The 13,086-nt window shown below is 35.6% G+C and overlaps 1 protein-coding gene and 1 long non-coding RNA gene across 2 annotated transcripts; one reads left to right on the top strand and one right to left on the bottom strand.

Annotated features, from left to right (window-relative positions):
* Nucleotides 1–29: 29 nt before the first annotated feature.
* On the bottom strand, nt 30–3,618 carry LOC134813736 (uncharacterized). Its single transcript, XR_010160061.1, has 4 exons — nt 3,491–3,618; nt 2,915–3,025; nt 1,759–1,828; nt 30–1,294 (listed from the first exon to the last, which is right to left on the bottom strand). It is a non-coding gene; the product is annotated as an uncharacterized LOC134813736 (long non-coding RNA).
* Nucleotides 3,619–9,585: 5,967 nt separating this feature from the next.
* On the top strand, nt 9,586–10,334 carry LOC134814366 (clumping factor A-like). Its single transcript, XM_063822465.1, has 2 exons — nt 9,586–9,623; nt 9,824–10,334. Exons 1-2 carry the CDS (start codon nt 9,586–9,588, stop codon nt 10,332–10,334), a joined length of 549 nt encoding a protein of 182 aa, XP_063678535.1.
* The last annotated feature ends 2,752 nt before the right edge of the window (nt 10,335–13,086 follow it).

Genomic DNA, 13,086 nt, shown 5'->3' on the forward strand with positions numbered 1-13,086 from the left:
CCGATGAGAAAAAGTGAAATTCGTTATTTCGTTCTTAGAAAAATAAATTAATTTCAATAGGAAAAAGTAAAGCCGTTAACTTTAAGATAAAAACGACACAACATTTTACCCTCAAAACCTCTGTAAGGAGGGCTGGAATTGTAAGGATTTCCAGTTTCGCATCTTTATTGGTCTCTTAGAAACTTAAAGTAATTTTATCTTTGCATACAAAGGTACAAAGATACCAAATGAAATTAGCGTTCATTTGTTTTTTTGTGAAAAATTCTGGGATATTCACTCTTAAATATTTTTACATGATATACTACAGATATATATCTGCCTCGTAAATTTAAAATATTCAACAACGCAAAACCAGGAGATCTTTTGTGAAACACACTAGAAACTCCTTAACAACGCCTTAACAACGCCTTAGCAACGCCTTAGCAACGCCTTAACAACGTCTTAATAACGCCTTAGCAACGCCTTAGGAACGCCTTAGGAACGCCCGAGTAACTAAAATAAGATAAATTACTAATAAACACTTGTCATGAAATAACTGTAAATTTATCCCTCAAAATGAACTAGAACTGTTGGAGCCGGGGAAGAATACCATTTTCCTTCCCGTACTAATTGACATCGCCTCCCCGCCGGTAATCCAGCACATAATCCTACCAATGATCAGTAGTTTCCCGGTTTAACCTCCAGATGATTCGTTATAAACAGTTAGTTAGCTTTTAACCAACGTCAGTGATCCGTTTGATTAATTAATTGATTAAACTCACATTGTAAAATATTCTGACACTGGTGTACACCCAAGTTTTATGATTTTTAATTTCATTTTGAATCTAGTTTTATCATTTTGAAGAGTTTCGATTTCATTTGAAGAGTTTCGCTTTCATTTGAAGAGTTTCTCTTTCATTTCCGTCCTTCACTGACCTCAGCTGAAGTTCCCATGCCCGCTCCAATAAATCGAGTATATGTTGTTATGAACTAATTGACCTCAAGTCATAAGCTTCTATCTTCACTTCCTAACTCAACCTCCATAATTTGAACTAGAGCACAACCAATTCAACCACATTATATACACCACAAGATCAGCCTAGCAACGGCCATTAACCAGCCACTGACAAGCCCCCCTAGCCGTACACTAGGAAGTAAGTTAAGAAGATAATGGTCGAGAGCAGGGTCTGGGCGGCTCCGTTAGCGCCGACTGGCGGCGCTATCACACGGTCTCCTCCGTTACACAGTGGTTTATCACACAACCATGCGTCGCAAGGCTTGTTCTTTAACGGTTCTGACTGACTGCATATCTCCGCTGTTGGGGTGGGTGCAGGTTAATTATAAGGTTGAATAGTTGTCTTATTAATGAAATATGCAATTAATTAATTATATAATTAATTGATTATACTATTAATTTATTATTGGAATTATTTTAAAAGCAAATCAAGAACTAACGTATTATGAGCACGACGTTTATAATTGATATTTTTAATATTTGTTATATTGTATTGTACTATATTGTAATATATTGTATTGTATTGTATACTGTATTGTATACTGTATTGTATACTGTATTGTATACTGTATTGTATACTGTTTTGTATACTGTATTGTATATTGTATTGTATACTGTATTGTATACTGTATTGTATACTGTGTTGTATTGTATACTTATTGTATTGTATACTGTATTGTATTGTATATTCTATACTACATTGTATATTGTATTGTATGTACTGTATTATACATGTGTATTATATTGTATTGTATATTACTGACCTGCTACTGAGCTCTTGTGGGGAGTACACTCTCTTATTATCTTAATTTCACCGTTCTCCTCATACTTTATCTGAAAATGAACTAGTTACTAGTAGTTGGTTATAGTTACTACTACTTGTAGTTACTACTACTATACTATTAGTTACTACTACTATACTATTAGTTACTACTACTATACTATTAGTTACTACTACTATACTATTAGTTACTACTACTATACTATTAGTTACTACTAACTTGTAGTTGTACTACTACTATACCAACTATTAGTTACTACTATACTACTAGTAGTTACTAATACTATACTATTAGTTACTACTAACTTGTAGTTGTACTACTACTATACCAACTATTAGTTACTACTAAGTACTACTTAACCACTAACCGGATATACATGGCTTACAGAAAAGCACAATGTAATAACCTCTAAACAATTTGAAGATGTACTGAGCATTTCACTTTTGATAATGTACTCATAATGGACAAATCTCTTCATTAAATAATGCATAATCTGTCAAGGTTGTTAAATACGTCAAATTTTCGTGAAATAATACGACGTATTCGGTTCTAATAAAGAATACGTCGTAATACGCCGTAATACGGTAATTTCTATGGATTGTTAAATACGTCCACGAATACGCCATAATACGCCGTAATACGCTGATTTGTCAAAGACAAAATTAAACATTACAGCTGCGCGCCACCCTCATCATTGATCATGCATTAAAGGAGTGCAGTTATACATGATAACTTAAATTTGTAATCAAATTTCATGGATAATCCGATAAGCAAACAATTTTTTGCGCGCACGACACACCTTTTCGTAATACGTCAATTTTCGAGGATTAATACGTATTCGTATTCCAATACGTATTCCCTCCTAATACGTATTTAACAACCTTGTTAAATCTGTAACGAGTTGTTACTGGACAATGCACACCCAGACATCCAGTTACACAACATGTGATTACTGTTACTTCAACATCATAGCCAAATTGGAAGCAAGACTGTTTAGCAGTAATACTAGTAATATTAGTAATATTAGTAATATTAGTAATATTAGTAATATTAGTAATATTAGTAATATTAGTAATATTAGTAATATTAGTAATATTAGTAATATTAGTATTAGGATTATAATTAGTAGTATAATTACCTTAGCACACTTCTTGTAAGCACATTTATCGTCTATCTCTTCACAAACATCAGAGTCTTCCTTTTGTTACACATCTGTAGCAGGCAAAGTTCTCATTGTCTGATGTATCATCTGAAACACAAGGATTTATTAATTATTTGTACATTTCCTCTGAAACACAAAGATTTTTTTACTCGTCATGTCATAAAATATGTACATTGTACAAGGATTTATTTTACACTTCATTTGTCGTGAGGTTTGTAACATGCTCTAGATATTCAGTATTCTGATTCACACATGTAACATTCTCATTTCTCTGTCTTGGTAGAATGAGGTAACACTAAATAATTGCTGTCTACAATTTTGCAGACAATTCACAATTTCTAAAATTCTCGCGGTTAAAACAGCTCGTCAACATATTTTGCACAAATTTATAAATAAAGACGTGAATATACAGCAAATTAGTTCTCAAAGGAGGTTTAATTGTAATAGTTAGAGGCCAAGCGGGCGCCAAAATCGAATTGCTCGATACATTACGGCACGTGCATATTCGTGCATGATTTACCCGCCTACGCGCGTGCATATTCGTGCATTTACCTGGCTGTGCACGAGGAATTCCAACTTCCCAGAGTATCACAAATATGGGTACTATTTCAACTATCCTCATGTTTTATAATGTAGCTGTCTCGTAACCGTACCATAGCACTACATTCCTGCACAATCCTTGATTACATTAATATTTAACAAACTAATATAATATACATTATTAAGGAGCTACTGTACATTAATATTGTCAGTTAATTTAACAAACTATTTTACGTATTAGCATACTGCCTTAGCATCAAATTACTTTTAACCATCGTTTTATTAATTATTTTAATAGCAAGTTAAAAAACAAAGCAGAGACTATTCTGAACGGCTAATAGCCATATAACAGCCGGTCGGTACCTACTTGCCGGGTGAACATGATATGACTCCGACCTTGTTAATTGGTGGTGACAGTGCGATTCTAACAATGGTTTCAACTTTCACGGTGTTAATGTTATCATACTAGAAACAGCCGTATGAAACAGGTTGATGAAGGAGTAAAAGAGTGAATGTGAAGATTTAGACGGCCCTAGTAATATAGAAACCACCCGAAGTAGACAGTAGACACTGAAACCGTACAATGTTAGTGTGTGGTAAAGTAGTGCACAACTGGGGAAATTAAGGACTCTTTTTTAACAGTTTGAATTGTAATCGATTGTAAAAAGAGACAACTAAATAAAGAGCCGGATTATGATAGCTGTTTCAATTAATAACGAAAGTATTGTAAAAAGCAGATAAAAAAATAAACTGGCTGAAATTGTAAATTAATTTAAAGTTTAAACTGAACAGACAGATTGAAATAGACAGAAACTACTCGGCTCTTAACCTCTGTCACAGCTATACTACAACCAACACTCACAAGAACTCTAAGGTTTACTAATTATACAAAACATTATTTATGCAGCATAGTAACTGAGCTTATACCCGCAAAACACAACGTCAAGAGGAGGTGTCATTAATCGAGACAATCAAAAGCTGGCCATCAAGCCCCTATCAAACCGGAAAATCCCTAATTAGACAAATTCACAGTTACAATTGCTGGGTAGCATGCTTAAAATATTTAATATTATACGGGGTAATATGCACTTTATCCTAAGTAGTTATAAGAAGACGACTGTAATTAGTGGGAGAGAGAGGTTTTCTAGAATATATAAATTATCACTTTCTTATCTTAAGAACGGTATCCACGTGGTATCATTGTCATAGCAACCAATCCTATCACGTGATACTCACACGTCAAACGTCACAATCACAACTCAGAGCTATCAATATGCCCAGAATGATAAAGTATCTTATATATGTACCATTCATTCCACTTGATGTATGACTTGGCACGTGTCCAAAACCGTGGTTCGTATTGGTCAGGAAGCTCAGGTTATGGTAACGTGCCAGGTCAGGTTTTGGACACGTGCCAAGCCAGGAAGGATTGCAATGTTCATATCTCCCCTCCCATTGACAAATACCACGCGTTTCTCCCTGCTCATGGCTATAATTACACTTGCATTGTTTTACCCACTAGTGCGTGCAGCATGACCAGTGAAACTCATTGGTTACTCAGACAATAGAAGCACTGTGATTCCTTTCAGAATTATTAGCATACAATGCCACTAATGAAACCATAGCTGTATCAAAACTGTACAACAGTAGGTTCCCAGTCCTTCACCTCAAACAGCCATTACTCAGAAGCCATCAAGTCTAAAAAACTTTTGGCCAATGAATTTTGTTGACCAAAAAATGCAGATAATAGCATGTTCTTCCATTGATCAGTTAACCACGTGACACACGCCGTGAGATTGGGTAAACAACTAGTTCTATACAGTCAGCTGGGTACTCAAAGAAATAGCTACAAAATATATCAACTCTAATTTGCTCATGAAATATGCACTATTTGATCGACAGAATTCCCTAGAATCTAGGATATAACACTATAATATATAACATATGATGTGTCAGTACTCAATTTGAACACAACAGCAGCCCTCGCTCAACAAGGCTTCCTCTTATCGAAGTAATACCCGCTCTGGTATGTACAACAACCCTCCAATAGGCAGGAAGTTGGGATTTTAAGAGAAGGTAAGAAAATATGTTCCTGTAGTATGTTGTATCGTGGATAAATAAGGACTTGTGGTAGGTTATAGTGGACAAATAAGGTCCTGGTATAACACCGTACTTTTCGAGTGATGTTATCTGGCTTTATCTAAGAGACAAAAAACTGGGAGGGGGCGATCAAAGTGTCTGAATATTGATGTTTTTTGCGTACTGGTCAAAATAGAAAATATCACAAATTCATTTCGAGTGTTTCTTCCAATATTTGTAATGAACAGTTAATCAAAGGAGCTTATTGGAATAACTGCATATTGTGTTTTGAAAACAAACTCAAATGAAACTAGAACCCCTGTATAAAAGGGTATTAAGATAAGATGTCTTATCTAAAAGTTAAGACTTGCTCTTGAAGCTTGACCGGGTATATGTGTTAGGATCGAGAAGAGACATGAACAAACACACACACCCGCACCAGCCAACTCATCCTCACCAATCAGCTGACTCGGTTTGTGTCACGTGACTTATTCCAGCCAAACACAAGCCGTTATCCCCTCTCTCTGACCTGTGACGGCTGATTAATTGAGCAGAGAGGGCACGTGGGCGAAATAACGGCTCCTGATTGGTGGAGAGAGGTCATGCGTCACAAATAAAGCCATATGATTGGTCAATAAAGAAGAGTCACGTGGCCATTAACCCAGTAGAATTTGTAGTAATAACGGTAATTTCACAGTTACCGTCTCTAAAAGTAGGCGGTGAGTGTTTGTTAAAGTAAGTAGGATCAGATCTTTCTGAATCTTGTTTCCATCACCTTCTTCAAATCCAAACGAGCTTAGAGATAAGAGATAAAGTATAAGACCGTATGATAAAATTGTTAAATTGATAATAACATTGTTAAATGTAACCATAAAACCCTCTAACTGAGGGCCCAAATCTAAACACGTCATTGGATACTGATATAGATGATTCATTCACGGATCTCTCAAACATGTATCGCTGTGAAACTAATCAAGACGTAAAACAGTTGGTACAGGATACTGCAGTTGGAAACAGAATTAAGCTCAACGTTATTAGAATTTGGTGTATCATATCAACAAGGAATCCAGAGTAATTTGTAAATCTGCATGAGTATGTTTACTGGGTTTAGTAGAATGTCAGTCGTATCATTTTAAGAAATTCAATAGCAAATAGGTACGTGGTACGTTCATTAGATGGCTTTGTCACACATAAGTGGATTCATTTTGATCAATCTTTTGAAGTTCAAATAAAATGAAATATTTTATTCGTACCCTCCCTCTGGGAGGCTCAGGTCCCACCTCAATGTTAAATGTTTTGACTTACCACGTTTGCTCTAAACTTGCTATGAAGACAGTATCTCGACTTGATTGAAGCTGCCGAACCTTCATATTTTAACATTTAACACAAGTCATAATCCGCAATGAAAATCTTCAGTTCATTTTATTTTTAACTATAATTACAAACAAACGGGGGATTTTGTAAAGAATAAAATTTTATTTAGTTTTAAGATTGTCCGATGGTCGGGTCCTTGCTACTTATCTGATCAAGAGTCCGTGGTACTAAACAGGAGTAGTTAAGTGTATCTAATTGAAACATAAAACACAGCAAAACGGTCTAGTCAAAAGTGAAAACTGTACTTCGAACAGCGTTAGCTTCATTAGTAAACGTCGTTACTGTTTAAAGGTTGCCCACACTCGACCATCACGGATCCTGTCCCAGACTTTATTTTAAACTCTCAGCTAACTGTTGTAATAACTTAATAAATACTCATTATAGTAAGTAAAATTGTCACACGATTATGTTATCATCAATTAGCTGATCAGTACCTAATGTTAAAGCATTCTACCGGAAATAAGTTCAGTTAACTAGTATAACGTATATAAAGCAAGATTTAAATGACTCTAACAAGCGAATATAGACCGTTGACACGAAATTATGACTTGAAACTATAAAAGTTGGAATATGTTTAAAAACAGAGCAAAGTCGCAAATCCTGCACATTGGCTTATGATGCTACAAACTACCCGGCAATAATTATGATTTTCATCACTTCAGAATCTCCGATACATTTTGTAATAGTGTACTGGTGATTGCACAAGCGTACTGGTGATTACACTGGCTTGTGATGCTGCCGGAATTACGTGTGTGAACACTGCCGGAACTTGGTAGCAGTACAACTGATAATTTGCACTTATCTAATTGTACTGATCAGTTGACAGGATGTCAGTAAGTTAACCTTATTTAGTTAATTAATAACTTATTAAGTTAATTAATAACGAGATGTTAATTAAAGTGATGTGACTCTGAACTGGATTGGGGGATAGAGTGAAGTTCGCTTAAAATTATCAAATCTTACATGAGGTATACGTGTTGACAGAGCCGTTGCTCAGTAACCACGTGACCACTCCATAGCAACCAATCACAGCGCTGGATTAACCTCACGTGGTTTTGTGATCCAATAGGGAAAAAATGAGCTAATAAACTTAATGGGGGTAATTTAGTTAATCGTCGGCGGAGCTTGTAGTTTTTCCTAAAGTACAGGAGAGGTCTACACCAGGGGTAGTGATGGGTTTGTACCACTGTACCTTTTTAGTGTCCAACTTGACGCACTAATTGAGTTTTAACTTGTGAAATGACAGATGTAAACTCTGTAGTTGTAGTAGGTATTTTATTTTTGAAGGCCTAGTTATTGACAAGGTCAACTGTAAAATCAGGCAGTTTTAAACGTTAAATGCTCAAATGAACATTTGTTTTAATCCGGCTATTATATAAAATATTTTGGTGCAATCATAAAAATATCATAAAATGGGGAAAAAGTTAGGAAGTTCCACAGGGAAAAATGTCAGTTTTAACAAAATGGTTTTATAAATTCAGCGTGAAACCCGCGCGCACGACAAATACACACCTAGCATGACAAATTAATTTTATAATGAGCCTGGTAAGGTTAGTAAATAAGCTCTAATCACCACTATAAATTGGTATAATTTCTGTCTCTCTGCAAACTAGTATATAATAATACATCCGTGGCAATTTGACCTAAAATGACCCAGCCAAGTATATTTGCAGCTATACTATTTTTGACGTGAAGCTTTAGAAGAAAACAAGAATAATTTTAATTTATATTTGTAGTTGGCAAAGTTAAAACCTGGCTCTTTGTACACATGAACATCAAACGTAGGGGACGACCTGAAAACAACAAGATAATACAGCAGGAAACGCGGACAAAACTAACGAGATGTAAAGCCAAAGTGAAGGTAATAATAGTAAAGGTAATAGTAATATAATATAATATTATCAAGCTTTACATTTTAACATCTGTTAAATACATGACGGACTCTAAAGATGTTCATGTATTCACACCAACAATAAACTAGAATAATATCCAACAGGAATGTTCAGCATAATTAAATATTCACCGTCAGAAATATAAATCCACTAAATCAAATCTTCACGCCGGAACAACAGTGGTAAAAACAATGAATATGGCGGCTATCTTATACGAAGCTTAATGAAGATATCCTGAAGACCATTCTAGAACTTTCTATCACCTAGCGACACCCTCAGCGTCACCTAGCAACATGAACAACCTCATTTAAGTGTACCATATCAATTTAAAAGTTTGTAGAAACGAGAGTTATTAATTTATGCATGTTTCCCAATAATGGAACTAAAAACTGAGGCTTGAAAAAACATGAAAATTAACCACTCCCCCCTTGAAAGTATATTTAATTTAATCTTTTCAAATTGAATTTGAACATGAATAGAACAACAAGTTTCAGTCACAATGCACTGGTCACTAAACGAAGAACAGCAGGAAATGGAATGCAGATATTACACCAGATAGTCTAAGATATGAAGTAAATAATACGGGAGATAAAACCCCACAACAACCTTTTGAACATATTTTCTGAATTTAAGAAATTAAGCTTCATTAGTTCATTGTTTCTAAATCAAGAACTTGTAAGACATGTCCACTATAATTCAATACAAATAGCCGAGAGGTTAGCTGCAACTGAAGCACTTAGCTGTGAGCTAATGCTGGAGAAAATGCCACTTGCTGGAGATAACTTGGACCAATTTGTGATGTATGTGGTTTGAAATTGGCTAAATTACTCTCTTGCTTTGGGAAGTAGAGACAATTTAATATGAGGATGAGTGTGCTGCCTCTGTGACGTGTTCTTAGTCTTTGGGATGGCTAGTAGTGACTACAGTAGTGACTACAGTCAACAGTAGTGACTACAGTAGTGACAACAGTCAACAGTAGTGACTACAGTAGTGACTACAGTATTGACAACAGTAGTGACTACAGTAGTGACAACAGTAGTGACAACAGTAGTGACTACAGTAGTGACTACAGTAGTGACTACAGTAGTGACTACAGTAGTGACTACAGTAGTAACTACAGTAGTTACTACAGTAGTGACTACAGTAGTGACTACAGTAGTGACTACAGTAGTGACTACACTAGTGACTACAGTAGTGACTACAGTAGTGACTACAGTAGTGACTACAGTAGTGACTACAGTAGTGACTACAATAGTGACTACAGTAGTGACTACAGTAGTGACTACAGTAGTGACTACAGTAATGACTACAGTAGTGACTACAGTAGTGACTACAGTAGTGACTACAGTAATGACTACAGTAGTGACTACAGTAGTGACTACAGTAGTGACTACAGTAGTGACAACAGTAGTGACTACAGTAGTGACTACAATAGTGACTACAGAAGTGACAACAGTAGTGACTACAGTAGTGACTACAATAGTGACTACAGAAGTGACTACAGTAGTTAGGTATATATGATTTGTATAATGAGTGGTCCTTCTCCAGGTCAGGTATTTCGGTCGAATGATTAAACCACTTATCCAACAACTGAACGTGTCATAAAATAAGCAGCAATACTAATAATAAACGTAGTTCTTCTAATATGGGACGGCAATTTTAATTAGAAGGAATTATTCAAATCATTTATCGTTTATAATTATTTAGAGGACAGCTTATCTTGCCAGTTATTGAGTTATTGTAACTTAATTACAAAAGTGTGAGGTCATTTGGGTTTATCTGTAGTTTGGAGCCTAACTTGGTCAAAGTTTTTAAAAGACTGTAAACATTATCTGTCCTTCAGACAACTGTCACGAGGTGTGACAAATGGTCACGTGTGACATATGGTCTGGTCAGTCATGCACAAAATTAGCCATGTACCTGCATTTCGTAGCCCAAAACTTCATGCATGGAAGATGGGTGATCAAATTCAATCTGATTTTTAATGACTCCGAAATTAAACATTTTTCTATCATAAGTATCTGTCATATTGCGGTTGGTTTAGAATAACATTAACACTTTAATTCACGATTCAAAGATTTTGGGGAATGTAACAGGAAAGTATGATAATATAGAGTAAAGACTAAAAAATGTCACCGAATAGACTACCAAATTAGACATACAACAGCTGAAAGTTATCCCAACATTAAAATATTAAACGTAGAATGTATACATATTAACATAGTTTACTGGGCGGCGCTCAGCCTGTCATTCCGCCGAATCTCTATTCGAAAATCTAGCTATTCTATTTATGAATATAGCCTGAGGTCCCCAGGTAAAACATAGTATGATAGTTTTCAGCGTTGAAAATGTTAAATAAGCTCTCCATCACCATGCATGCTGCCAAATTGTCTCTGTAAAAATAACGAACTAGAAGTGTTATAACTAACAATCAACTAAATAGATAGAAAGATGGAACAAAACTGAAAACGTACGAGAAAAAGAACACGTTGCTCTCTAATAATCGTGCACTTAAATCTATATCAAATCAATGAGACATTGTGTTCAGTGTTTATATATCCAGAAAGGACCGTTAAACTCTATAGCACATGTTCTGAGTGGCCCGACTCTGCAGATGAATGGGCCTATAGAATTAAAATTAGATAAAGACATTCGGCACTGTCGGCACATGTAACGGGGGTGGGGATCCATTTTTGACGACATTTTCTCAAAACGTGTTGCTTGCTCCCCACCCTAAAATGCTTAAACTGGTGTTATGTGTCGTGTAATCGTGTGATGTGGTTCCAGCACGCCGGTAAGGCAATTAGTTCGGATAAAGATACCATGTCATATCAGCCATACAGAGTATGAAGCTAATGTATAAAGAATGAGAAATAGTTTGTGATTATGATATCTCCACATGTCAAAACGGTGTCTGGGTTAGGATGATTTATAGTATGATTTATAAGGCACAATGTGACAATGAAATCCAAGGAAGTAAATTTAACCCCCAGTAATTGAAGTACAGATGGTAGCACAACATCAGGGTGGTATCCTGAAGCCACTTCAAATAGAATCAGGCCATAAATATTTAACAACAACGGCGGTCGTTTGTGTAGACAGATATATATACGGAGATCACGAATCGTAAGAAAATATGAAAAATTAAGTGAGGGTAAATTGTTTAAACATTTAATCATAATGAATTTTCATAATGATCAGATAATGATACAATTTTATTATGATATTCCATCTCTTTATGTTTGACCTCTTCTCTAAATATTTTTTACCCCGGATGATGTTGAGGCTGTCCAGTATCATTATACCGCTTACTCCAAGTCTCAACCTGATTCTAGGACACGCCAAGACTAAGCCCTACGATAAAATCTAAAACAGCGGGGTTCAAATTAAATATCTGACACTGAGAGGAACAATGTTGCCAAGGGAACAGAGAAAGCAGGAAAATGACGGTTATACATTTTCAGCCTCGGTGTGGACTGGGGTTCTTGAGGAAGTTTAACAGTCCTAGGTAGGACCTAGTAACTCCGGTACCATAATGTAATTGGTATCACTATGTAATTGATATTAATAGCATAAGCCTAGAAAGTGTCAAAATGTCACCTCATTCTGGCCTACAGCTCTGAAACTACTGAAATTCATGGCAATTGATTCTCCATTTTAACATTTATAATTCTAAATCTTGAAATCTAAGAAGTAGAAATGTTGAAAATTAGAAATGTTGAAAAGTAGAAATGTTGAAAACAGTAACCATCCAACGGTAACAATCCATCTGATCAGTTATCAGCCTCTAGGATCATGACAGATAATCGTATAAGGTCACGTGGTTATCACGTGGTTATCACACATTTACAACCAATAACCTCAGACTTATCTTCCCATGTACCGCATTAATACCCTGCCAACCGGTAACCAGATGATAAGTATTAGTTATCATAGTAACATTAGTAATTATGGTATTACCATAGTAACGTTATCAGTTACCATAGTAACATTAGTAAATAGGACAGTAACTTTAGTAACGATAAATTAAATTATACAACCGACTAGTGGCATAGTATTTGTCAGGTTGTTGCAAATTTGCAACTAAGTGATAAGCGTACGACGGATCGCGCCACTGAGCTAAATTCCAAGTGCAGATAACCTTATCACATGTAACTGCAAGAACTAGTTAATCGCGTGCAGTTAGTCACTGTAAGTGACTAACGAAATGCTAACGAAATATGAGATGTTTCACTGCGGATGTACGCTTGACATTTATTTTAA

The sequence above is a fragment of the Bolinopsis microptera genome, chromosome 4, assembly GCF_026151205.1.
Source record: "Bolinopsis microptera isolate Bmic1 chromosome 4, MBARI_Bmic_1.0, whole genome shotgun sequence".
NCBI classification, from domain to species: Eukaryota; Metazoa; Ctenophora; class Tentaculata; order Lobata; family Bolinopsidae; genus Bolinopsis; species Bolinopsis microptera.